Source organism: Melanerpes formicivorus, unplaced genomic scaffold, assembly GCF_026170545.1.
Source record: "Melanerpes formicivorus ecotype bairdi unplaced genomic scaffold, bMelFor1.0.p_v2 SCAF_10, whole genome shotgun sequence".
Taxonomy (NCBI): Eukaryota; Metazoa; Chordata; class Aves; order Piciformes; family Picidae; genus Melanerpes; species Melanerpes formicivorus.
The window spans coordinates 20965819-20992594 of record NW_027142362.1 but is presented as its reverse complement, the minus strand read 5'-3'; the positions used below and the strand labels follow the sequence as shown (position 1 = coordinate 20992594).

At 62.8% G+C, this 26776-nt stretch overlaps 1 protein-coding gene across 3 annotated transcripts in view; it reads left to right on the top strand.

Moving 5' to 3' along the window:
• Positions 1-26776, top strand: part of CSNK1G1 (casein kinase 1 gamma 1) — an 84803-nt gene that overhangs the window by 22453 nt on the left and 35574 nt on the right. For all 3 annotated transcript variants that reach the window (XM_068144180.1, XM_068144178.1, XM_068144179.1), the window contains 3 exons: positions 7865-8280; positions 14975-15015; positions 19043-19112. In XM_068144180.1, coding sequence (XP_068000281.1) covers positions 8103-8280; positions 14975-15015; positions 19043-19112 — 289 coding nt within the window. In that variant the 5' untranslated portion in view covers positions 7865-8102. The remainder of the gene's footprint in view (positions 1-7864; positions 8281-14974; positions 15016-19042; positions 19113-26776) is intronic.

The window sequence follows — 26776 nt, the reverse complement described above, 5'->3', positions numbered from 1 at the left end:
AAGAGCCAAAACAAGGCCCTGTGATAAGATGAAGGCAGCCCAGACAAGTTGGGCCCAGAGGAGATCAGAAGATAGCTTCAGGGCCTGCCATGGATGAGCAGCAGGGAGCAGCCTGAAGCCAACACCCAGACAAACAAACAGCAGTGAAGGGCAGAGGAGCAGGGGAAGTGCTGGCTGGCTCAGGCTGGAGGAGACAGCTGTTGGCTCTGCCCTGCCACACTGCCCCAGGCTTCAGCTCAGCTCTGGCAGTGGAGCAGAGCTGCAGCACAGGGGCTTGCAGGGGGTGGTAGCCAAGGAAAGCTCCTCCTGAGGCCAGCACTGCCCTGCAGCTCATGGCCTGGGACGAGCTAGGAGGTTAGGCTGGGCTGGTGGCTGCCTCCTGGTGAGCTTCAGCCTCTATGGCACAAGCAGCAGGAGTGCTGAGCAGGGAGCTGAGAGCTTCTTCCCCCACCCCCAGGAGCAAGAAGTGAGGGGTTTGTCCCTCCTAACCATGGGGGAGGCACCAACCCCCCATCCAAATCCTTCCCCACCACCAAGGCACAGAGAGGCTCTCCAGGCCTTGCCTCTTCCTCCTCCTCTCAGCTCCCCAGCTGTGAGGTCCCTCCAGAGCCCCTGGGGGAGCTGTGCCTGGGTGGCCAGGCTGTCACCCTGCTGCTTGGGGCTGGGGCTGAGGAGCCTGAGCTCTGCTCTGCTGGAGAAGCTCTGAGCAGCCCTCCCCAGCTCTTCCTCCCAGGCTGATGGCAGCAGAGCCCAAGGGCAGCTTGCTGAGTGTGGAGCCAGGGCAGCTGGCTTCCCCCAGGCTGCAGAGCAGCCCTCCCTGCCTGCCCCTGGCTGAGGTGTGGCCTGGGGGGGAGCTGCTCCTGGTGAGAGGCTTGGAGGTTGGCTGTGCTGGTGGTGCAGGGCTGCTCAGAGGTCAGCTCCAGGGGAGGGAAGAGGAGCTGGCACCGGAGCTCTTTGAGCCAGGGGGGAGCTGCAGATCCCAGGGGGAGAGAATGGCTCAGGCTGGAAGGCTCCTCAGAGGTGCTCTGCTCCAAGCCCCTGCCAGGGGCAGGGACAGCTCTCAGTTAGCCTTGGCTGCTCATCCAGCCTGGCCTTGAGCACCCCCAGGCAGGAGGCAGCCACAGCCTCCCTGGGCAGCCTGTGCCAGAGCCTCAGCACCCTCACACTGAAGAACTTCTTCCTCAGCTCCACTCTGACCCTGCTCTGCCTCAGCTCCAAACCCTTCCCCCTGGCCTGGCTCCAGACACCCTCAGGAGAAGTCTCTCTGCAGCCTTCCTGCAGGCTCCCTTCAGGCCCTGGCAGGCAGCTCTGAGGTGCCCCTGGAGCCTTCTCCTCTCCAGGCTGATCACCCCCAGCTCCCTCAGCCTGGCCTCACAGCAGAGCTGCTCCAGCCCTGGCAGCATCTCTGTGGCCTCCTCTGGACTCTCTCCACAGCTCTGTGTCCTTCTCCTGCTGGGGACAGCAGAGCTGGAGGCAGGACTGGAGGGGAGGTCTGAGCAGAGCAGAGCCAAGGGGCAGGATCCCCTCTGCTGCCCTGCTGCCCACACTCCTCTGGCTGCAGCCCAGCACAGGGCACTGTCCTTGTGCCACCCACAGGGCATCACCACCTGACTGAGCAGACTCAGCTGGGGCTGGCATCTGTTGGTGCTGTGCAGGCAGAGCCCCACAGGGATGCTCTGGGGCTGGATGCAGAGCCCTGGTCAGCTCTCAGGCCCCAGAAGGTGACTTGTGAGGAGTGCCTGCTGGGGCCTAGTGCAGAGGTGCTGCCCAGACTTGCTGTGCCCCTGCAAGTGCTGCCCTGCTTGGCTGTGCAGCTCTCTCCAGGCTGGCATGAAAGGGGAGCAGGCACTGGGAGGAAGTCTTCTTCAGAGGACAGATTTCAGATGCTCCTTAGATGCTCTCTGCAGCTAAGGGCAGCAGGGTTCACAAATCATCACAGGGGCAGGCAGCAGGGAGCAGGGCCCCTGCAGCTGGAGCAGGGCAATCCCCTCTGAGAGGCTCTGCCTTGAAGTGGAGATCACAGGAAGGCTGCAGAGAGACTTCTGAGAGTGTCTGGAGCCAGGCCAAGGGGGAAGGGTTTGGAGCTGAGGCAGAGCAGGGTCAGACTGGAGGGGAGGAAGAAGCTCTTCAGTGTGAGGGTGGTGAGGCTCTGGCACAGGCTGCCCAGGGAGGCTGTGGCTGCCTCCTGCCTGGGGGTGCTCAAGGCCAGGCTGGATGAGGCCTTGAGTCTGGCTGAGAGCTGTCCCTGCCCCTGGCAGGGGCTTGGAGCAGATTATCCCTGAGGGCCCTTCCCACCTGAGCCATTCTGGGACTGATACTTCTCCTTCCTTAGATGCACAGGGCTGCTGGCACAGGCAGCTGGCACAGGCTGGTGGGTGTGGGTTGCTGGCACAGGCAGGTGGATATGAGCTATGGTGGCACAGGCTGCTGGCACAGGCTGGTGGGTGGGGGTTGGTGACACAGGCTGGTGGAGATGAGCTGTGGTGGCACAGGCAGCTGGCACAGGCTGGTGGGTGTGGGTTGGTGGCACAGGCAGCTGGCACAGGCTGGTGGGTGTGGGTTGCTGGCACAGGCAGCTGGCACAGGCTGATGGATGTGGGTTGGTGGCACAGGCAGCTGGCACAGGCTGGTGGATGTGGGTTGGTGGCACAGGCAGCTGGCACAGGCTGCTGCCTTCCAGAGCCAGGGCAGCAGCAGGCACAGCCCTTTGCTCCTGCCCTGCCCCCCTGTGTGCAGCAGGTTGGTGCCTGAGGGCTGTGCTGAGGCCCTGGAGGCCTTGCTGGAGCTGCTGGGGGTGGCTCTGTGGGCACAGCCTGGCAGCCACTGCAGGCACAGAGGGAAGGGGGTGGGCAGGAGCTGTACCTTGCCCTGGGGAGGAGCCAGGTTGGCAGTGCCAGGAGTGACCTTTGCTTTGTGGGCACAAGCTAGAGGAGGGCAGGAGGCAGCAGCCTTGCCCCAGGCCGTCCCTGAGCTGCTGAAGCCTCTCCTGGCCCTGCTGCAGGGGATGCTCTCTGCAGCTCTCCATGCAGCCAGGCTGTGGAGCTGCACTGCAGCAGCAGCAACCCCAGCTGCAGCCAGGCCCCCACCAGCACAGACTCCTGGCCTGGCCCCAGCACCTCTTGGCCAAGCTGCAGACCAAGGGGGTCCCAGGGAGCTCTGGAGCAGGATGGGCTCCTGGGGAGGGGACCTGGCACAGCTCTGCTTGGACTTAGCATGGAAGCATAGAATGGGCCAGGCCAGAAGGCACCTCCAGAGCTCATCCAAGCCCCTGCAGCCAGCAGGGCCATCCCCAGCTAGATCAGGCTGCCCAGGGCCTCATCCAGCCTCCCCTTGAACATCTCCAGGGCTGGAGCCTCAGCCACCTCCCTGAGCAACCTGCTGCAGTGCTCCAGCAGCCTCCTGGGGCAGAAATTGTTCCTCACCTCCAATCTCAATCTGCTCTGCTCTGGTTTGAAGCCATTGCCCCTGGTGCTGTCCCTGCAGGCCTTTGGGAGCAGTCTCTCTGCAGCCTTCCTGTAGTTCCCTTCAGCTCCTAGCAGGCTGCTCTGAGGTCTGCCTGGAGCCTTCTCTTCTCCAGGCTGAACACCCCCAGCTCCCTCAGCCTGGCCTCAGAGCAGAGCTGCTCCAAGCCCCTGAGTATTTTCATGGCCTCTTCTGGAGCCTCTCCATCAGCTCCAGGTCCTTCCTGTGCTGAGGGCTTCAGGCCTGCACCCAGCACTGCAGGTGAGGTCTCAGCAGAGCCCAGTGGCAGAATCTCCTCTGTGGCTCTGCTGTCAGTGCTGCTCTGGATGCAGCCCAGGCTGCCCTTGGCCTCTTGTGCTGCAGGCTCACCCTGCCTGCTCCTGGCCAGCTTCTCATCCAGACCCAGAGGAGGAAGCAACAAACCCAATGGTCCAGGCAGCAGAGGCCCTCTGCAGGCCTCTGCCATGCAGAGCACTCCTGGGAGGGCCCTGGAGTGGGGAAGGCTGAGGCAGGAGCTGCTTGGAGCTGCTAGCAGTCAGCAGCAGGATGGCTCAGGCCACAGGGTCAGCATTGGGGCACACTTCATTCACCCTGCTGGGAAACACAGGCAGGAGAGGGCTTCCCATGGCAGAGCACAGGGGCTGGGCACAGGACACAGGGCAGAAGCCTGGCTGCCAGAGTCCAGAGCAGGATCACCCTGGTGGCAACACAGGAAGGACCTGGAGCTGCTGGAGTGGCTCCAGCGGAGGCCACCAAGATGAGCAGAGGCTGCAGAACCTCCCCTGGGAGAGCTGGGGCTGTGCAGCCTGGAGAAGAGAAGGCTGCAGGCAGAGCTCAGAGCAGCCTCCCAGGAGCTGAAGGGCTCCAGGAGAGCTGGGGAGGGACTCTGGAGAAGGGCTGGGAGGGACAGGCTGAGGGACAGCCTCCCAGCCTGGCCCCACAGGGGAGGCTCTGCAGCCTCTGCTCATCCTGGTGGCTTCCTCTGGAGCCTCTGCAGCAGCTCCAGGTCCTTCTTGTGCTGGGGGCCCCAGAGCTGGAGGCAGTGCTGCAGGTGGGCTCTGAGCAGAGCAGAGCAGAGGGGCAGAATCCCCTCCCTGTGCTGCTCTCTCCCTGCTCTGGCTGCAGCTCAGCACTCAGCTGGCTCTGGGCTGCCAGGGCCCTTCCCCCCCTGCCTGCTGGAGCTTTCCCAGGGGCTGCCCCATAGCTGCCTGCAGCTGGGGGCTCTGCTGCTTCCCATGCAGTGAGGCTGGAGGCTGCTGAGCTCACATCCCTGTGCCTGCAATGTGTCAGCTGAGGCCCAGGGAGGATTTCCTCCCCCTTGAAGTCCTGTGGGAAGTAGGAGATGTGGTCTGGGAAGCACTCTGCAGCTCCAGAGGCTCATTGCCCAGGCACCTGGGGTGGGTGCTGGGAGTCCAGGGGCAGGCAGGAGCTGTGGCCTCCACCCTTCAGCACTGGGCTGGGAGCTGCTTGGAGGATGTGAGCTGCTGTCTGTGTGGGAAGTGGGATGAGCTCAGCCCTGCAGGGAAGGAGGCTGCCTGGGAGGGCTGCTCTGAAGAGAGCTCCACAGGAAGTGCAGGGCTGAGCTCTGCTGCTCCTTCTGCCAGGCGCTGCCACCTGGGTGCCCAGCACTGCTGGCCCCTTCCTGCACCAAAGGCCCAGGAGGGGCTGGGGCAGGGCTGCTGCAGTTGGTTAGCAGGGGATGCTCTCATTCCCAGGGGCACTTCAGACACTTCCTGAAGCTGTGCCACAACCCAAGGCTGTGACAGCTTCTGTTCCTGGAGAGCAGTGAGGGTCCTCTGGTCTCCATCCTGAGCCTCCCCCGGCACAATTCCAGGCCAGTTCCTCTCCTGCTCTCCCCTGAGCCTAGGGAGCAGAGCCCAAGCCCAGCAGCCTCCTCTCAGGGAGCTGCAGAGAGCAATGAGGTCTCCCTCAGCCTCCTCTGCTCCACACCAACCCCCCCAGCTGCTCCTCCCCCCAGCCCTCTTCTCCAGCCCCTTCCCCAGCTCTGCTGCCCTTCTCTGGCCCTGCTCCAGCCTCTCAGTGTCCTGCTGGCAGTGAGGAGCCAGACCTGCAGCCAGCACTCCAGGTGTGGCCTGGCACAGGCAGTGCTGAGTGCAGGGAGCTCCAAAGCATCCAGGCACTGCTGCTGGGGACCTGCAGAGCTCTCAGCTTGAGCTGGGGCTGAGTGGTGACTGCCCTGGGCCAGCAGCACCAAGATGTTAGCTCAGCCTGCCCAGGTCTGGTGGCATTGCTGCTGTGGCCTCTGTGCCTCTGCCCTGAGCAGCTCAGCAGCCAGGGGCCTGAGTGGGACCTCACAGAGTCCTGCCATGGGTTGGCTTGGAAGGGACTCCCCAGCCCTCTTCTCCAGACCCTTCCCCACCTTTGATGCCCTGCTCCAGCCCCTCAGTGTCCCCCTCTCAGTCACCCTGCTTGCAGTGAGGGCCCCAAAGCTGAACCCAGCACTCAAGGTGCAGCCTCAGCAGTGCCCAGCACAGGGCACAATCCCTGCCCTGCTCCTGCTGCCCACACCAGTGCTGCTCCAGGCCAGGCTGCTAGTGGCCTCCTTGCCCAGCTGGGCACTGCTGGCTCCTCTCCAGCTGCTGGCACCCAGCACCCCCAGGGCCTTTCCTGCTGGGCACTTTCCAGCCCCTCTGCCCCAGGCCTGCAGCCTTCATGGGGCTGTTGTGTCCCAGGAGCAGGATCCAGCCCTTGGCCTTGACCCTCATCCCCTTGGCTTTGGCCACCCAGGCAGCCTGCCCCTCTGTGGATCCCCCCAGCAGGTCTCTGCTTCCCCCTTGGTGTTGTCTGCAGACCTGGTGAGGTGGCGACTGAGATCTTGGCTCTGGAGTGGGTTGGTTTGCACTGCTGCTGGGAGGCTTTCAGGCAGCTCCCTGTGCCTGGAGTGGTTTCCTTTCAGGCTGGGATCTTGCCTGGGCTGTGGCTGGGTCTCCATCTCCCCTGGGATGGGACTGAGTCACCATGAGGGGAGGATCTCCTCACAGCTTCCCTGGAGTGCAGGGGCTGAGGAGCAATCTTGCTGAGTGGGTGGGAAAGGAGGAAGGGAAATGACTCTGAGCAAGCTGCAGGGGCAGCAGGAGGCTCTCCTGGCCTCCTCAGCAGCCTTCCAATGTTAATGTGGCTGCCTTCACATGCCAGCCAGGCTTCACTCTGCTGCCACTGCTCTGCCAAGGCTCTGGCAGCCCTCAGAGGCCCTGCTGGATGCCATCCTCACTGCAGCCATTCCTATGAGGTGGTGACAGCAGTGACAGGTCTGTGTGCACAGCTTGCCCAGGAAGGCTGTGGCTGCCCCCTCCCTGGAGGTGTTCCAGGCCAGGCTGGATGAGGCCCTGAGCAGCCTGTGCTGGTGGGAGGTGTCCCTGCCCATGGCAGGAACTGGAGCTGGCTGAGCTTCTTGTGGCTTAAGAAAACAGTGATGTTCCTGCAGGGTGAGGGGAACTGGCCTGGAATTGTGCCAGGGGAGGCTTAGGTTGGAGAGGAGGAAGAATTCCTTTGGTGGCAGAGTGGTCAGGGGTTGGCAGAGGCTGCCCAGGGAGGTGGTGGAGTCCCCATGGCTGGAGGTGCTGCAGAGCCCTGTGGCCATGGCAGCTGGGGCCATGGTGTGGTGGCCATGGTGGGGCTGGGCTGAGGCTTGGCCTGGCTGAGCCTGGAGGCCTTCCCCAGCCCGAGCAGGTCTCTGGTTGTGTCGATTCCCAGGGCTGCCTTTGTGCTGCTGGCATGCAGGGGGTGTTGGATGTGTGCAGGGGGTGTTGGATGTGTGCTGAGTGGCTGCAGAGGTGGTGCTCAGAGGCCTCCTTGCTTAGCTGTGCAGCAGCAGGGAGCTGCTGAAGGTCTCTGCAGGCCCAGGAGGAGGCTGCTCAGAGTTGAGAGAGTTCTGGGAGAAGCAATCCTCTGCCTTTGTCCTTCCCCACTGTGGGCAGTGGGAGCTGGGACAGCTCCTCAGCTGCTTGCACCAAGCCTGAGTGCTGCCACAGGCAGGGTGGTGTCATCCTGAGGGGAAGGCAGCCTCTGCCTGCCCTGGTGACCTGCTGGGGCTGTAGCATCTCAGAGAGCATCCAGCCCAAGCCCTGCCAGAGCAGGGCACCCAGGGCAGGGCACCCAGGAACACAGCCAGGGGGGGTCTGGAGAGCCTCCACAGAAGGAGACTCCACAACCTCTCTGGGCTTCCTGCTGCCTGCTTCCTGCTGGGTGGAGGGCTGGGTGGAAGGTGGCCATGGTGGTGCTGGGTCGCTGGGGCCTGGGTGACCTTGGGGACCTCTTGCAGCCCACTCGGTTTCGTGCTTCCATGCTGACTCCTAACTTCCCCAGTGCTGGGGAGGTTGTGGCCCTTGGTGTGATGAGAGAAGGGTTTTCATGTGTCATGTCCTTGTGCTCTTGTCCCCAGGCAAGGAAGCCAAAGCAAGCTGCCCTCCTGGAGCCCTGGAGCACAGCCGCCCCCCGCCGCGCTCTCACGATGCGATAGGAACCCGGACCCGCTGCCGAGGCTCCTCCAGGCCTTTCCATGACTGGCTGGGAGCCCACCTCACTTCCCTTGGGATTTACAGGCGTGCTGTAAGGAGCAGAGCAGTGTCTACCCCGGGTGCCTGCTGCCAGCCCCCTGGCAGAGGCTGCTGACTCAGGCCATGGACCATCCTGGCAGGGAGAAGGATGAGAGGCAGCGGACGGCCAAAGGGATGCCGGGAAGGAGCGGCCACGGCTCCCGCCCCAGCTCCTCCGCCTCCTCCGGGGTCCTCATGGTGGGACCCAACTTCAGAGTGGGCAAGAAGATTGGGTGTGGGAACTTTGGAGAGCTCAGACTAGGTAAGAAGGGGTTGGGGTTTTGGTGGCCAGCTGCCTTTGTCCAGGCTAAGCAGGAGGATAACTGCCTGAAGCCTTGGCTTGAGGGCTGCTTCCCAGAGGATGTGCCTCTGGCTCTTGGCCCTGGGTGTCTCGGCATCAGCTCGCTGGGGGGGCCAGAGATGCACATTTTTGAGCCATCCCCACGCTGAAGACTGTTCCCAGCACTCCAGGTGACAATAGCTTGGCTGCCTGCACCTCTGAACTCTTCCTCTTGACCATGGCTGCCCAGGGAGGTGGTGGAAGAAGTTCTTCCCCATGAGGGTGGTGAGAGCCTGGCACAGGTTGCCCAGGGAGGTGGTGGAAGCCTCATCCTCCTGCCTGGAGGTGTTTGCAGCCAGGCTGGAGGTGGCTGTGAGCAACCTGCTGTGGTGTGAGGTGTCCCTGCCTGTGGCAGGGGTTTGGGGCTGGCTGATCCTTGAGGTCCCTTCCAGCCCTGACAATCCTGTGATTATCTGAGGGTCTTCTTGGACTCTTCCCCATCTTCTCCATCCCACCTTCCACACTAACCTCAGGGCCCTAATTTCAAGCCCTGCTCCAGCTGTCCCACCTCTTTGGCTGGCAGTCAGCCCAAGTAGCTCAGGATTTGTGGTCCATTGGTCTCCTGGCCACCTAAGGAGGTGGTTCTATCGAGGCAGCATTTGTTTAGGAGGACTTAAGGAAGACTTTGCAGCACCTTGGGCTCTTAAGTCCTCCAAAAGAAATGGTGATTGATTTTGAGAGGAGACTGGGAGAAGCAGGCTGCCCAGAGAGGTTGTGGAGCCTCCTTCTCTGGAGGCTTTCAAGCCCCCCCTGGCTGTGTTCCTGTGTGCCCTGCCCTGGGTGCTCCTGCTGTGGCAGGAAGGTTGCTCTCTGGAGGTCCCTTCCAACCCCACCCTGCTGGGGTTGTTGGATCAATGCAAGAAGAACCCACAGAGCAAGTTCCTGAGGAAGGAGGTGGTCTGGAGGCTCAGCTGGTGACATCTCTTCCACAGCAGGGCACCCACAGCAGCCTGCCCAGGGTCACAATGGCCAGGGGTGGGGTTTGGACCTCTCCACAGGAGACTCCACAACCTCTCTGGGCAGCCTGCCCCAGGCCTCCAGCAGCCTCACACCAAAGAACTTTCTCCTCCTCTTCAGGTGGAACCTCCTGGGCTCCAGTCTGTGCCCACTGCCCCTTGTGCTGTCCCTGAGCAGAGCCTGGCCCCAGCCTCTTGCCCCCCACAGCTCCTTTAGCTCTTGCTGAGTATTGCTCAGCTCCCCTCTGGGGCTGCTCTGCTCCAGGCTCTCAGCCCCAGGGCTCTCAGCCTTTGCTCCTCACAGAGCTGCTCCAGGCCCCTCAGCAGCTTCCCAACCTGCCCTGGACTCTCTGACTCTCTCCAGCAGTTCCCTGGCCCAGACCTGGGCCCAGGACTGCAGGTGTGGCCTCCCTAGGGCAGAGCAGAGGGGAAGGGGAGCCTCTCTCAGCCTGCTGGCTGCACTCTTGCTGATGGAGGCCAGGCTGCCCAGGTGCCAGCAGTGTGAGGTCCATCCAGGGGTGAGCTGCAGGGAAGGGTCCAGGGGGTTTCATTTGCTGCTCATGAGAGGTTTGCAGCTGTGGCTCTTCACTGGGCCCTGTGGAGCAGAGCAGAAAAGAGACCACTCTGGGCTGCTGCTGGTGTGCAGTGTCCCTGTGCTCACCAGGTCCTGCTGGCAGGGCCTCACAGCCCCACTCTGCTGGGTGCCCACCTGAATGCAGGCACCCAGGGCCTGGCTTCTCAGGCTGTGCAGCCTGGCAGTGGAACTGCCCCAAAGGGACACCTGAGCTTCCTCTCTGCTCCATCAGAAGCCCTGCCAGAAGCTGACAGCTTGTTGTGTGCCAGCTGGGCTACAGATCTCCTCTCCTGCTCAGGGCAGGGGCAGCTTCTGCTCCTGGCAGAGCCTCCTGGCAGCATCCCTGCCTTGGCTCTGCCCTTTTAGTAGCAGCTCTGAGGAGGAGGAGGGAGAAGGCCTGCTGACACCTTGGACACTCAGCCCTGAGCAGTGTGGAGGAGCTGGGAGGGGAGTGATGGCTCCAAGGAGCTGGCAGAGGAGCTGGAGGGCATTGAGGGATATCCTAACTGGCAGCTGCAGTAGGCAGAGGGAGATGCTGCGGCAGGCAGAGGGAGATGCTGCGGCAGGCACAGGGAGATGCTGCGGCAGGCACAGGGAGATGCTGCGGCAGGCAGAGGGAGATGCTGCGGCAGGCAGAGGGAGATGCTGCGGCAGGCAGAGGGAGATGCTGCGGCAGGCAGAGGGAGATGCTGCGGCAGGCAGAGGGAGATGCTGCAGCAGGCACAGGGAGATGCTGCGGCAGGCACAGGGAGATGCTGCGGCAGGCACAGGGAGATGCTGCAGCAGGCAGAGGGAGATGCTGCAGCAGGCACAGGGAGATGCTGCAGCAGGCAGAGGGAGATGCTGCGGCAGGCACAGGGAGATGCTGCAGCAGGCACAGGGAGATGCTGCGGCAGGCAGAGGGAGATGCTGCGGCAGGCACAGGGAGATGCTGCAGCAGGCACAGGGAGATGCTGCAGCAGGCAGAGGGAGATGCTGCGGCAGGCACAGGGAGATGCTGCGGCAGGCACAGGGAGATGCTGCGGCAGGCACAGGGAGATGCTGCAGCAGGCACAGGGAGATGCTGCGGCAGGCACAGGGAGATGCTGCGGCAGGCACAGGGAGATGCTGCGGCAGGCACAGGGAGATGCTGCGGCAGGCACAGGGAGATGCTGCAGCAGGCACAGGGAGATGCTGCGGCAGGCAGAGGGAGATGCTGCGGCAGGCACAGGGAGATGCTGCAGCAGGCAGAGGGAGATGCTGCAGCAGGCAGAGGGAGATGCTGCGGCAGGCAGAGGGAGATGCTGCGGCAGGCAGAGGGAGATGCTGCAGCAGGCAGAGGGAGATGCTGCAGCAGGCAGAGGGAGATGCTGCGGCAGGCAGAGGGAGATGCTGCGGCAGGCAGAGGGAGATGCTGCGGCAGGCACAGGGAGATGCTGCGGCAGGCAGAGGGAGATGCTGCGGCAGGCAGAGGGAGATGCTGCAGCAGGCAGAGGGAGATGCTGCAGCAGGCAGAGGGAGATGCTGCGGCAGGCAGAGGGAGATGCTGCGGCAGGCACAGGGAGATGCTGCGGCAGGCACAGGGAGATGCTGCGGCAGGCACAGGGAGATGCTGCGGCAGGCACAGGGAGATGCTGCGGCAGGCAGAGGGAGATGCTGCGGCAGGCACAGGGAGATGCTGCAGCAGGCACAGGGAGATGCTGCAGCAGGCAGAGGGAGATGCTGCGGCAGGCACAGGGAGATGCTGCGGCAGGCACAGGGAGATGCTGCAGCAGGCAGAGGGAGATGCTGTGGCAGGCACAGGGAGATGCTGCGGCAGGCACAGGGAGATGCTGCGGCAGGCACAGGGAGATGCTGCGGCAGGCAGAGGGAGATGCTGCGGCAGGCACAGGGAGATGCTGCGGCAGGCAGAGGGAGATGCTGCAGCAGGCAGAGGGAGATGCTGCGGCAGGCAGAGGGAGATGCTGCGGCAGGCAGAGGGAGATGCTGCGGCAGGCAGAGGGAGATGCTGCAGCAGGCAGAGGGAGATGCTGCAGCAGGCAGAGGGAGATGCTGCAGCAGGCACAGGGAGATGCTGCAGCAGGCAGAGGGAGATGCTGCAGCAGGCACAGGGAGATGCTGCGGCAGGCACAGGGAGATGCTGCAGCAGGCACAGGGAGATGCTGCAGCAGGCAGAGGGAGATGCTGCGGCAGGCACAGGGAGATGCTGCAGCAGGCACAGGGAGATGCTGCAGCAGGCACAGGGAGATGCTGCAGCAGGCAGAGGGAGATGCTGCGGCAGGCACAGGGAGATGCTGCGGCAGGCAGAGGGAGATGCTGCGGCAGGCAGAGGGAGATGCTGCGGCAGGCACAGGGAGATGCTGCGGCAGGCACAGGGAGATGCTGCGGCAGGCAGAGGGAGATGCTGCGGCAGGCAGAGGGAGATGCTGCGGCAGGCAGAGGGAGATGCTGCGGCAGGCACAGGGAGATGCTGCGGCAGGCACAGGGAGATGCTGCAGCAGGCAGAGGGAGATGCTGCGGCAGGCAGAGGGAGATGCTGCAGCAGGCAGAGGGAGATGCTGCTCTGCTCCTGCAGCCCTGCACCCCTGCCACACATCACTGAGCAGGCCAGGCCCTGGCAGCAGGCAGCTGCCTGGAGGAACAGCTGCCCTGCAGCTGGAGTACACAGACAGACAGAGACAGGCAGAGAGACAGAGAGACAGACACAGACAGACATGGAGACACACAGAGACACAGACAGACATAAACACAGACAGACAGACAGACACACAGACACAGGCAGACATAAACACAGGCAGGTACAGACAGACACACAGACAGATACACAGAGACAGACACAGAGACACACAGGCACACAGACAGACACACAGATACAGACAGAGACAGAGACACAGAGACAGGCACACAGAGACAGGCAGACACATGGAGACAGACACAGAGAGACAGACACACAGACACACACATACAGATACACAGACACAGAGAGAGGCTGACACACAGACAGAGACACAGACAGACACACAGGCACACAGACAGACATGCAGACAGGCACACAGAGACACAGACAGACACAGGGAGACACAGAGAGGCAGACAGACAGACAGACAGGGGTGTGCCAGCTGTGGCAGGGGGCAGTGCAGTGCCAGTGCCCCAGCAGCAGCAGTTCCATCCCAGGCTCCTGGCCCTGCTTGCCAGGGCTGCTGTCCCCCCAGCCCCAGCTCCAGGGGGGGTCCTGCAGAGGCTTTGTGCTGTGTTTGTAGCACAGCTGGGGGCAGGCTGCAGCTGAAGGATCTGAGCTGCAAGGCCAAGGGCAGGATCCTGCTCCTGGGGCACAACAGCCCCATGGAGGCTGCAGGCCTGGGGCAGAGTGGCAGAGTGCCCAGCAGGAAAGGCCCTGGGGGTGCTGGGTGCCAGCAGCTGGAGAGGAGCCAGCAGTGCCCAGGTGGGCAAGGAGGCCACCAGCAGCCTGGCCTGGAGCAGCACTGGTGTGGGCAGCAGGAGCAGGGCAGGGATTGTGCCCTGTGCTGGGCACTGCTGAGGCTGCACCTGGAGTGCTGGCTGCAGGTCTGGCTCCTCACTGCCAGCAGGACACTGAGAGGCTGGAGCAGGGCCAGAGAAGGGCAGCAGAGCTGGGGAAGGGGCTGGAGAAGAGGGCTGGGGAGGAGCAGCTGAGGGAGCTGGGGGGGTTGGTGTGGAGCAGAGGAGGCTGAGGGAGACCTCATTGCTCTCTGCAGCTCCCTGAGAGGAGGCTGCAGGCAGCTGGGCTTGGGCTCTGCTCCCTAGGCTCAGGGGAGAGCAGGAGAGGAACTGGCCTGGAACTGTGCCAGGGGAGGCTTAGGTTGGAGAGGAGGAAGAATTCCTTTGGTGGCAGAGTGGTCAGGGGTTGGCAGAGGCTGCCCAGGGAGGTGGTGGAGTCCCCATGGCTGGAGGTGCTGCAGAACCCTGTGGCCATGGCAGCTGGGGCCATGGTGTGGTGGCCATGGTGGGGCTGGGCTGAGGCTTGGCCTGGCTGAGCCTGGAGGCCTTCCCCAGCCCGAGCAGGTCTCTGGTTGTGTCGATTCCCAGGGCTGCCTTTGTGCTGCTGGCATGCAGGGGGTGTTGGATGTGTGCAGGGGGTGTTGGATGTGTGCTGAGTGGTTGCAGAGGTGGTGCTCAGAGGCCTCCTTGCTTAGCTGTGCAGCAGCAGGGAGCTGCTGAAGGTCTCTGCAGGCCCAGGGGGAGGCTGCTCAGAGTTGAGAGAGTTCTGGGGGAAGCAATCCTCTGCCTTTGTCCTTCCCCACTGTGGGCAGTGGGAGCTGGGACAGCTCCTCCGCTGCTTGCACCAAGCCTGAGTGCTGCCACAGGCAGGGTGGTGTCATCCTGAGGGGAAGGCAGCCTCTGCCTGCCCTGGTGACCTGCTGGGGCTGTAGCATCTCAGAGAGCATCCAGGCCAAGCCCTGCCAGAGCAGGGCTCCCAGGGCAGGGCACACAGGAACACAGCCGGGGGGGGTCTGGAGAGCCTCCACAGAAGGAGACTCCACAACCTCTCTGGGCAGCCTGCTCCAGGCCTCCAGCAGCCTCACACCAAAGAAGTTTCTCCTGCTGAGGTGGAACCTCCTGGGTGCCAGCCTGTGCCCATTGCTCCTTGTCCTGCCCCTGGGCACCCCCCCAAGGAGCCTGGCACCTCCATCCTGACCCCCAGCCCTCAGCTATTGATAGCCATTGATCAGATCCCTCTCAGCCTTCTCCTCTCCACACTGCCCAGCCCCAGGGCTCTCAGCCTCTCCTCCTCACACAGCTGTTCCAAGTCCCTTCAGCATCCTCACAGCCTCCATGGGACTCTCTCCAGTCCTTCCCTGTCCCTCCTGAGCTGGGGAGCCCAGAGCTGGACACAATCCTCCAGGTGTGGTCTCAGCAGGGCAGAGCAGAGGGGAGGAGAACCTCCCTGGCCCTGCTGGCCACACTCTGCTGCATGCCCCCCAGGCTCCCAGCTTGTTAGAGGCAGAGCTTGCAGCAGGACACTGAGCAGAGACAGCTGCTGGCCATGGGTGCCACAGCTCTGCCTGCTGCCTCTGCCTGCAGCTGTTGGATGTGCAACTCAAAGATGTTTTCTGTCTTCTCTTTACAGGTAAAAATCTCTACACCAATGAGTATGTAGCCATCAAACTGGTGAGTAGGAGCTCCAAGACTTCTGAAGTTCCTCTGGGGGAAACATTCAGACCAAAAGCAGCTTTGGTGGAACCATGGAGCCACACAGCAGGCTGGGCTGGGAGGGACCCCAGAGCTCAGCCAGCTCCAGCCCCTGCCATGGGCAGGGACACCTCCCACCAGCACAGGCTGCTCAGGGCCTCATCCAGCCTGGCCCTCAGCACCTCCAGGCAGGAGGCAGCCACAGCCTCCCTGGGCAACCTGTGCCAGTCTCACTGACAACAATTTCTTCCTCCTCTCCACTCTCAGTCTCCCCTCTCCCAGCTCAAAGCCATTGGCCCTCAGCCTGTCCCTCCCAGCCCTTCTCCAGAGTCCCTCCCCAGCTCTCCTGGAGCCCTTCAGCTCCTGGGAGGCTGCTCTGAGCTCTGCCTGCAGCCTTCTCTTCTCCAGGCTGCACAGCCCCAACTCTCCCAGCCTGGCCCCACAGGGGAGGCTCTGCAGCCTCTGCTCATCCTGGTGGCCTCCTCTGGAGCCTCTGCAGCAGCTCCAGGTCCTTCCTGTGCTGGGGGCCCCAGAGCTGGAGGCAGTGCTGCAGGTGGGCTCTGAGCAGAGCAGAGCAGAGCAGAGGGGCAGAATCCCCTCCCTGTGCTGCTGCTCTCCCTGCTCTGGCTGCAGCTCAGCACTCAGCCTGGCCCTGAACACCTCCAGGGAAGAGGCAGCCACAGCCTCCCCGGGCAGCCTGTGCCAGTGTTCCACTGCAGCCTCCTTTCAGGGAGCAGTAGAGAGCAATGAGGTCTCCCTCTGCCTCCTCTTCTCCAAGCCCAGCAGGCTGTGGTTCTGCCCTGCCTTGTCCCCCCTGCACACCAGGACCTCCAGCAGTCCCTTGCACTGTCTGCAGCTGCTGGCTCTTTCCTGCCCTCCTGCTCTTTGAGCACAGATCCAGGCCCTGGCACCTGCCCCTGCAGTTGTGACTCTGATGTGCTTCAGCAGCAGACTCCTGGCTGCCCAGCTGGGTTTGTCTGGCAGGACCTGGAGCCCTCCACATCACAGCAGACCCAGGGGGACTTGCTGCATGAGCTCTGAGCACCTTCCAGCACCACAGATCTCCTCTCTCCTGCTTCCTCCTTCTGTGATGTGCAGTAGGTGGCAGAGAGCTGTGGGGGAGGGCCTGGTTTGGCCAAGGCTGCTGGCAAATGGCAGGAGATGCTCCCTGAAGTAGACCAAACTGCCTGCAGGGCAGCTCAGGGTGCCCTGGGGGGGATCCACCCCCAGGAGGAGCCCTGGTGCTTGCTGAGCAGGAGGTGGGTTAGGGACACCTGATGACAGCAACCAAGCTGTGGACACAGCCAGGGTGTGCTGCTGAACCAGAGAATGGGTTGGGTTGGAAGGCACCTGCAGAGGTCACCCAGTCCAAGCCCCCTGCAGTCAGCAGGGACATCCTCCACTAGAGCAGGCTGCTCACAGCCTTCTTAGCCTCACCTGGGATCAGTAAAGCTTCTCCTGGGCTTTCAAAGGTGATCCCATGAGCTGCAGCACCAGCAGTGAGCACTGCCTGCCAGAGGGGTCAGGGACTGGCAGAGGCTGCCCTGGGAGGTGCTGCAGTCCCCATGGCTGGAGGTGCTGCAGAGCCCTGTGGCCATGGCAGCTGGGGCCATGGTGTGGTGGCCATGGTGGGGCTGGGCTGAGGCTTGGAGTGAATGAGCTTACAGGCCTTTTCCAACCAAACAATGCTGTGAGAAGCAGCACCCAGACAGAAATTCAGACCCTCTCAGAGCCACCTGGGTGAGTGCCCACTGCTGCCTGGCCCAGGTGAAACAAGTCTGGGGGTGCTGGGGGAGGAGAAGCTCCACAGGAGCCAGCAGGGAGCACTTGCAGCCCAGAGAGCCAAGCAGAGCCTGGGCTGCAGCCAGAGAAGTGTGGCCAGCAGGGCCAGGGAGGGGATTCTGCCCCTCTGCTCCACTCTGCTGAGACCACAGCTGGAGCTCTGGGGCCACTTCTGGAGCCTCTGTGGCAGGAAGGCTCTGGAGGGGCTGGAAGGTGTCCAGAGCAGGGCCTGGAGGAGGAGCAGAGGGCTGGAGCTGCTCTGCTCTGGAGACAGCCTGAGAGAGTTGGGGTTGTGCAGGCTGGAGAGGAGAAGGCTCCCAGGAGAGCTTCTGGTGGCCTTGCAGGAGCTGCAGGAAAGCTGGGGAGGGACTTTGGAGGGTGTCAGGGAGGGATAGGGGTCTGGGAGACCTCTGAGGGGGGCAGGAATCAGGCCTGGGCCAGGGAGCCAGCAATGGGCAGTGGCAGCTGAGCTGCCCTTGGCCTTCTGGGCTGCCAGTGCCCATTGCCAGAGGTGGAGGGAGAGGATCCTGCCCCTCTGCTCTGGGGTGTCAGGGAGGGATAGGACTGGGGGGGATGGAGCAGCACTAGAAGTGGGGAGATTGAGATTGGATGTGAGGAAGAAGTTGTTGCCCATGAGGGTGGTGAGAGCCTGGCACAGGTTGCCCAGGGAGGTGGTGGAAGCCTCCTGCCTGGAGGTGTTTGCAGCCAGGCTGGAGGTGGCTGTGAGCAACCTGCTGTGGTGTGAGGTGTCCCTGACCAGGGCAGGGGGTTGGAGCTGGCTGAGCCTTGGAGTCCCTTCCAGCCCCGATAACCCTAACCACTTCTTGCTCCAGGCTCTGAAGTTCCCCTTGGCAGCAGCCTCCTTGCTGCCTGTGTGGCTCACAGAGAGCTGGCAGTGAGCTGAGGAGTGTCCCAGCTTGGTTGCACTGCAGACTTCTTCCCTGTGTGCAGACAGAGCCTTCAGGGGTGCTCTGAGGGGCCTGAGTGGCAGCTGCTGGGCAGGGGCTGACATTTCCCTGTGCTCTCAGCAGCTCTCTGCCTGGGCCCTGGTGCCTGCTGTGCAGCCCTGTGGCTGTGGTCTGGCTTCACCCCCAGGCACATGACTCAACACCCTCCATAAACAGAGGCCAGTGACCACCAAAGCTCCTGTGGCCAACCACAGCCCACAGCATCAGCTTGGGGCTTCACCTCCTGCAGCCTGCCTGCTCCTCTGCCAGTGTCTGCTGCAGGAGCAAGCCTGCTGTGACACAGCTTTGTGCTGCCATCAGGAAGCTCTTCCTCCTCCTCCTCTTCCTCCTCCAGGGTGCAAGTCTCACTGCTTTTTGTGCTGCTCACATTGAACCTTAGCTGAGTGGGGAGTGGCTGAGAGCAGCCTGCAGGAGAAGGCCTTGGGGGGGTCAGGTGGTGACAGAGTCCCCAGGAGCCAGCCCTGGGCCCTGGCAGCCCAGAGCCAGCTGAGTGCTGAGCTGCAGCCAGAGCAGGGAGAGCAGCAGCACAGGGAGGGGATTCTGCCCCTCTGCTCTGCTCTGCTCAGAGCCCACCTGCAGCACTGCCTCCAGCTCTGGGGCCCCCAGCACAGGAAGGACCTGGAGCTGCTGCAGAGGCTCCAGAGGAGGCCACCAGGATGAGCAGAGGCTGCAGAGCCTCCCCTGTGGGGCCAGGCTGGGAGAGTTGGGGCTGTGCAGCCTGGAGAAGAGAAGGCTGCAGGCAGAGCTCAGAGCAGCCTCCCAGGAGCTGAAGGGCTGCAGGAGAGCTGGGGAGGGACTCTGGAGAAGGGCTGGGAGGGACAGGCTGAGGGCCAATGGCTTTGAGCTGGGAGAGGGGAGACTGAGAGTGGAGAGGAGGAAGAAATTGTTGTCAGTGAGGCTGGGGAGAGACTGGCACAGGTTGCCCAGGGAGGCTGTGGCTGCCTCCTGCCTGGAGGTGCTGAGGGCCAGGCTGGATGAGGCCCTGAGCAGCCTGTGCTGGTGGGAGGTGTCCCTGCCCATGGCAGGGGCTGGAGCTGGCTGAGCTCTGGGGTCCCTTCCAGCCCAGCCCAGCGCACTGGGAGGCTCCATGCAGTGATGGCCTCCTGCAGTCTGTTGGGAGCCTTTCAGGCCAGGCTGTGCTGTCTGCCAGCTGGAGGCAGTTGGTGCAGGCTGTGCTGGGGCAGGTTCCAGGTGCTAGGATGTTTCTGCAGCCAGGCTGCTCCTGACCAGGGGGCTTTGGGTGTTCTCTCTTGCAGGAACCCATCAAGTCCCGAGCACCACAGCTCCACCTGGAGTACAGGTTCTACAAGCAGCTGGGCAGTGCAGGTAAGGCAAAGTTTCTGGCTCCTCTCTTGCTCCAGCCCTCTCCTGCAGGCTTGACTGGACTTCAGCTCCTGCCCTGCCTGATCTGGGCAGCCTCCTGCTGCCTTTGGCAAAGGTTTGGTCAGAAGAGCATCATTGTGTGGGTGTGGGTGATGGTGTGGGGCTAGGAACCTGAGCTGGGAGGGAGGACAGAGCTGTGGTGCCACAGGAGGTGGCAGGGGCAGGGCAGCTCTGTGTGTGCCAAGTGACAGCCCTGAGCCAGGAGGCACAAGTCTGAAAATGGTGTAAAACTCCAGAGGCTTTCCAGCAATCTCACAGTATCACCAAGGGTGGAAGAGACCTCAAGGATCACCAAGTCCAACCTGTCACCACAGACCTCATGACCAGACCATGGCACCAAGTGCCACATCCAATCCCCTCTTGAACCCCTCCAGGGATGGGGACTCCACCACCTCCCTGGGCAGCACATCCCAATGGCTAACAACTCTCTCTGGGAAGAACTTTCTCCTCCCCTCCAGCCTAAACCTCCCCTGGCACAGCTTGAGACTGTGTCCTCTTGTTCTGGTGCTGGGTGCCTGGGAGAAGAGACCAACCCCCTCCTGGCTACAACCTCCCTGCAGGTAGTTGTAGAGGGCAATGAGGTCTCCCCTGAGCCTCCTCTTCTCCAGGCTAAGCAACCCCAGCTCCCTCAGCCTCTCCTCACAGGGCTGTGCTCAAGGCCTCTCCCCAGCCTTGTTGCCCTTCTCTGGACACCTTCAAGTCTCTCAATGTCCTTCCTAAGCTGAGGGGCCCAGAGCTGGACACAGGACTCAAGCTGTGGCCTAAGCAGTGCTGAGCACAGGGCACAATGACTTCCCTGCTCCTGCTGGACACACTCTTCCTGATGCAGGCCAGGATGCCCTTGGCCTTCTTGGCCCCCTGGGCACACTGCTGGCTCATGTTCAGGCAGCTGTCAATCAGCACCCCCAGCTCCCTCTCTGTTTGGCAGCTCTCAGCCCCTCTGCCCCCAGCCTGTAGCTCTGCCTGGGGTTGCTGTGGCCAAAGTGCAGCCCCTGGCACTTGGACTTGTTGAATGCCATCCTGTTGGCCTCTGCCCATCTGTCCAGCCTGGCAAGGTCCCTCTGCAGAGCCCTTCTGTCCTCTAACTGACCAACATCTGCTCCCAGCTTGGTGTCAGCTGCACATTTGCTGATGACTGACTCAATCCCCTCATCCACAACCCTGAGCCTTTGGTGAGCTCTCCTCAATCACAGCAGTGTCCTACAGCCCTGGGCCTCAGAGGCCTCTTTGTGACTATAGCCTGCAGCAGGCATCAAAGGCACATCCCAGGAGGAGCCAAAGGTGCTGTGCTTTGGGGGTTTGTTGTTGGCTTTCTTTCTAGCAAAGTCCCTGATTTCCCCAGCAGAGGCCTTGAGCTTCCACCTGCTGCCATTGGGCTTCCCTGCCCTGAATTCCTGCTTGCTGCTCAAGCCAGCCCAGGCTTCCCCTGCCAGCATGGAGCACCCACTGCAGCAGGAAGTCTCTCCCAGTCTGAGAGCTTCTAAGCTCTTGCTGTGCCTCCCCTGCTCCTCCAGGCTCTTGGCAGGCTGGAGAAGTGGCCCAGTGCCAGCTGCAGGAGGCTCAACAGGGCACAGGGCAAGGTCCTGCAGCTGGGTCAGGCCAAGGCCAGGCACAGCTCCAGGCTGGGTGCAGAGTGAGCTGAGAGCAGCCCTGAAGAAAGAGCCCTGGGGGTGCTGGGTGCTGAGCAGCTCCCCAGGAGCCAGCAGTGGCCTGATGCAGCCCAGCAGGCAGCTGTGTGCTGGGCTGCAGCCAGAGGAGTGTGGGCAGCAGGGCAGCAGAGGGGATCCTGCCCCTTGGCTCTGCTCTGACCTCCCCTCCAGTCCTGCCTCCAGCTCTGCTGTCCCCAGCACTGCTGTGGCCTCCTCTGGCCCTGCTCCACCAGCTCCCTGTCTGTGCTGTGCTGAGGGCTCCAGAGCTGCCCCAGATCTGCAGGGAGGTCTCAGCAGAGCACAGCAGAGGCAGAATCCCCTCCCTGCCCCTGCTGCCCACACTGCTGGGGATCAGCCCAGGGCAGGTTGGCTCTGGGCTGGCAGCACTCAGTGCCAGCTCATCTCCAGCTTTGCACTCCCAGCACCCCCAGGTCCTTCTCCTCAGGGCTGCTCTCAGTGAATGCACTACTGAGGAGGTTAAAAGCTGATCAGATGTTGAGGCCCTGCCTTTGTCACTGCAGCTGGGTGACTCTTCTGCAGCTGGGTGACTCTTCTGCAGCTGGGTGATGCCTCTGCAGCTGGGTGATGCCTCTGCAGCTGGGTGATGCCTCTGCAGCTGGCTGTTGCCTCTGCAGCTGGCTGATGCCTCTGCAGCTGGCTGTTGCCTCTGCAGCTGGCTGATGCCTCTGCAGCTGGCTGATGCTTCCTCTGCTGCTGCAGTGCCTCCCTCCATCCAGAGCCATTGGCAGGCCCTCTGCAGTGCCCTTCCTTCCCCTTCCCAGTGCAGGGACATTAGCTTCAGGAATGGCTGTTCACAGTTGCTCCCTGAAGTCTTCCAAGCCCCCAGCAGGAGAGGCCCAGGGCCTGCTGCCCAGTGGCCATCTGCAGGCCTGTCCTGCCTGGCTGTGGCATCCACTCCTCGGTGCTCCAGAAGAGGCAGGCCCGGGGCGGGCTGCCCGCGGGCGGGGAGCAGGGCAAGCAAGCAGCAGGCACAGGAGCCAGGACCTGATGGTCACTCTGTGGGGGGACCTCAGGACAGGATGAGAGCTCCTTTTGCTTCCAGGTGGTCTGACATATGCTCCATGGGCTGACCCAGAGAGCTGGAGTGGGGCCAGCAGTCCCTGGGCAAAGAGCTTGTGTCCTCAGCCCTGAGAGCTGCCAGGGTCCTGCCCACCCCTGGCACAGCGCTGAGGCTGCTCTGGGCCCCTCCTGCCAGCTACCTGACCACAGCTCAAGGGATGTGGCCTCCAGCTGCACCAGAGGGGCTTTAAGTTGGGTATTAGGAGCAATTTCTTTGCTGCCAGAATGGTCAAGCCCTGGAAGAGGCTGCCCAGGGAGGTGGTGGAGTGCCCCCCCCCCCCCCCCCCGGAGCTGTGCACCCTGGGGCTGTGTCTCCTGTTGAACCATTCCCCTGCTCCAGACCTAGAGCCTGCTCCAGGCTGCTGGGCTGAGATCCTAACAGGGAGGGAAAACCCTTCACCCTCCAACCCTGCCAAGAAACCTGCTGCTGCTGGGAGGTTTGGGATGCCTCAGAAGGAGACCTGGATCCACTGAGGGGCTGGAGCAGGGCCAGAGGAGGGCACCAGAGCTGGGGAACCCTGGCACCTGGCACCCTCCCTTCCCTGCTCCTTGCCCTGGCACCCCTGGCACCCTCCTTCCCCTGCTCCTTGCCCTGGCACCCCTGGCACCCTCCTTCCCCTGCTCCTCGCCCTGGCACCCCTGGAACCCTGCTTCCCCTGCTCCTCTCCCTGGCACCCCTGGCTCCCTGCTTCCCCTGCTCCTCTCCCTGGCACCCCTGGCTCCCTGCTTCCCCTGCTGCTCTCCCTGGCACCCCTGGCTCCCTGCTTCCCCTGCTGCTGGCCCTGGTCCCGCAGGGCCCCGCGGCGGGCCGGGGCCTTGGCCGTGCGGCACAGCCTGCCCCGGGCGGCGCTGGGGAGCAGCAGGGGAGGCTGAGCCGGAGCCGGGGACCGGCAGAGCTCTGCTGCTGTCCTCTGCCCACGCAGCGGCTGAGTCACCCTGAGGGGCGGGGAGGGGGCTGCAGGCAGGGGGCTGCAGGGAGCAGATGCAGGGAGGGGGCTGCAGGGAGCAGATGCAGGGAAGGGGCTGCAGGGAGCAGATGCAGGGAAGGGGCTGCAGGGAGCAGATGCAGGGAAGGGGCTGCAGGGAGCAGATGCAGGGAAGGAGCTGCAGGCAGGGAGCTGTCCCCAGCACTACTTGCCCAGTGAGGTCACCTCTGCTGCCGTGGGCAGGCTCAGTGCTTGCTGCAGGGCCTCCTGCTGCTGCTCAGCTGGCTGAGGGGAGCAGCCTGCTTGCTGGGCAGGAAGGAGGGAGGGTGGAGGCAACAGCCCAGCCTCACCTGCAGCCCCAGCAGCATCTGCAGAGCTGCCTGCTGCTGCAGCCCAGGGGTCTGCTGCTGCCCCACACCAGCCAGCAGCTGAGTGCTTTGTGCCTGCCTGCACTTCATAGAATCACAGAGTGGGTTGGGCTGGAAGGGACCCCAGAGCTCAGCCAGCTCCAGCCCCTGCCATGGGCAGGGACACCTCCCACCAACACAGGCTGCTCAGGGCCTCATCCAGCCTGGCCCTCAACACCTCCAGGCAGGAGGCAGCCACAGCCTCCCTGGGCAACCTGTGCCAGTCTCTCCCCACCCTCACTGGCAGCAATTTCTTCCTCCTCTCCACTCTCAGTCTCCCCTCTTCCAGCTCAAAGCCATTGGCCCTCAGCCTGTCCCTCCCAGCCCTTCTCCAGAGTCCCTCCCCAGCTCTCCTGCAGCCCTTCAGCTCCTGGGAGGCTGCTCTGAGCTCTGCCTGCAGCCTTCTCCATTGCTGACATTCTTCTCTCACACTGTTACCCTTGCTGTGCCCCAGCCCTGCTCTCCTCCCTGCAGGCAGCCCTGTCCTTTCCCAAGGGATTCTTTCCATCCCTGTTGCACAAGGCTGCCCTTCCCATTGCAATTAGGCAGCAGAGGTCATTTCAGTCAGGCTGGTGTGGGTGGATGTAAACAAGTCCCACTGGGGGAGCACCCTGAGGGGCCTGGAGTGACTTGAGGCCACCTAAATGCTGGTTGCTGCAGCCCAGCTGCAGCCCTCTGTAATTAGGGAGTGTGGAGGAAGGCTGCAGCCAGCCCTGGCAGCTGCAGCTGCCCACTCCTGCTGCCCACCTCCAGAGCAGCACTGCTGTGGCTGGCAGGCAGGCCAGCAGCTCACCCCATAGCTGACCTTTGCTTTGTGGGCACAAGCTAGAGGAGGGCAGGAGGCAGCAGCCTTGCCCCAGGCCGTCCCTGAGCTGCTGAAGCCTCTCCTGGCCCTGCTGCAGGGGATGCTCTCTGCAGCTCTCCATGCAGCCAGGCTGTGGAGCTGCACTGCAGCAGCAGCAACCCCAGCTGCAGCCAGGCCCCCACCAGCACAGCCTCCTGGCCTGGCTCCAGCACCTCCTGGCCAAGCTGCAGACCAAGGGGGGGCCCAGGGAGCTCTGGAGCAGGATGGGCTCCTGGGGAGGGGACCTGGCACAGCCCTGCTTGGACTTAGCATGGAAGCATAGAATGGGCCAGGCCAGAAGGCACCTCCAGAGCTCATCCAAGCCCCTGCAGCCAGCAGGGCCATCCCCAGCTAGATCAGGCTGCCCAGGGCCTCATCCAGCCTCCCCTTGAACATCTCCAGGGCTGGAGCCTCAGCCACCTCCCTGAGCAACCTGCTGCAGTGTTCCAGCAGCCTCCTGGGGCAGAACTTGTTCCTCACCTCCAATCTGAATCTGCTCTGCTCTAGCTTGCAGCCATTGCCCCTGGGGCTGTCCCTGCAGGCCTTTGGGAGCAGTCTCTCTGCAGCCTTCCTGTAGCTCTCTTCAGGCACTGGGAGGCTGCTCTGAGGTCTGCCTGGAGCCTTCTCTTCTCCAGGCTGAACACCCCCAGCTCCCTCAGCCTGGCCTCAGAGCAGAGCTGCTCCAAGCCCCTGAGCATTTCATGGCCTCCCCTGGAGCCTCTCCATCAGCTCCAGGTCCTTCCTGTGCTGAGGGCTCCAGGCCTGCACCCAGCACTGCAGGTGAGGTCTCAGCAGAGCCCAGTGGCAGAATCTCCTCTGTGGTGCTGGCTGCTGGGCCTCTGCCAATCCCTGACCACTCTGGCACCAAAGGAATTGTTCTTCCTTTCCAACCTAAGCCTCCCCTGGCACAATTCCAGGCCAGTTCCTCTCCTGCTCTCACAGCATCACAGTATCACCAAGGGTGGAAGAGACCTCAAGGATCACTAAGTCCAACCTGTCACCACAGACCTCATGGCTAGACCATGGCACCAAGTGCCACATCCAATCCCCTCTGGAACACCTCCAGGCATGGGGACTCCACCACCTCCCTGGGCAGCACATCCCAATTACCAGTGACTCTCTCTGGGAAGAACTTTCTCCTCACCTCCAGCCTAAACCTCCCCTGGCACAGCTTGAGACTGTGTCCTCTTGTTCTGCTGCTGCTTGCCTGGGAGAAGAGACCAACCCCCACCTGGCTACAACCTCCCTTCAGGGAGTTGTAGACAGCAATGAGGTCTCCCCTGAGCCTCCTCTTCTCCAGTCTAAGCAACCCCAGCTCCCTCAGCCTCTCCTCACAGGGCTGTGCTCAAGGCCTCTCCCCAGCCTTGTTGCCCTTCTCTGGACACCTTCAAGTCTCTCAATGTCCTTCCTAAGCTGAGGGGCCCAGAGCTGGACACAGGACTCAAGGTGTGGTCTAACCAGTGCTGAGCACAGGGCACAATGACTTCCCTGCTCCTGCTGGCCACACTGTTCCTGATGCAGGCCAGGATGCCCTTGGCCTTCTTGGCCCCCTGGGCACACTGCTGGCTCATGTTCAGGCAGCTGTCAATCAGCACCCCCAGCTCCCTCTCTGTTTGGCAGCTCTCAGCCCCTCTGCCCCCAGCCTGTAGCTCTGCCTGGGGTTGCTGTGGCCAAAGTGCAGCCCCTGGCACTTGGACTTGTTGAATGCCATCCTGTTGGCCTCTGCCCACCTGAGCCTAGGGAGCAGAGCCCAAGCCCAGCTGCCTGCAGCCTCCTCTCAGGGAGCTGCAGAGAGCAATGAGGTCTCCCTCAGCCTCCTCTGCTCCACACCAACCCCCCCAGCTCCCTCAGCTGCTCCTCCCCAGCCCTCTTCTCCAGCCCCTTCCCCAGCTCTGCTGCCCTTCTCTGGCCCTGCTCCAGCCTCTCAGTGTCCTGCTGGCAGTGAGGAGCCAGACCTGCAGCCAGCACTCCAGGTGCAGCCTCAGCAGTGCCCAGCACAGGGCACAATCCCTGCCCTGCTCCTGCTGCCCACACCAGTGCTGCTCCAAGTCCTCCCTGTGTGGGCTGCTGTGAGATTTGGTTGTGGTTAACTCAAGTGTCTCCCTGCAGCTCCCTCAGCTCCTGTTCACCAGGGTTTGTCTTTCCCTTGTCTTCTGGTGCCTCTCAGAAGCTGATCCAGGCCAGAAGCTGCTGCCAGCCAAGTGTGGGAAGTGCCCAGGCTGGCTGAGAGAGCTGCTGCTGAGCTGGTGGGGGGGAGGCTGGGCTCTGCCCCCTGCCAGCTGGACAAAGAGGGTTTGACCTTAGAGCACAATGCTTTGCACTCAGGCTTGGTGGCTCTGCTTGCTGGTGGCACTGGCAGCCTGGAAGGCCAAGGGCAGCCTGGGCTGCACCCAAAGCAGTGTGGCCAGAGATGGAGAGAGAGGATCCTGCCCCTCTGTTCTGCCCTGTGAGACCTCACCTGCAGGGCTGTGTGCAGGGCTGGAGCCCTCAGCACAGGAAGGACCTGGAGCTGATGGAGAGGCTCCAGAGGAGGCCACAAACATAGTTAGGGGGCTGGAGCAGCTCTGCTCTGGGGACAGGCTGAGGGAGCTGGGGGTGTTCAGCCTGGAGAGAAGGTTCCAGGCAGACCTCCAGCACCTTCCAGCAGCCTTTCAGGACCTTCCAGTGTCATCAAGTGACCCCCCCAGGCCCTTCTCCTCCT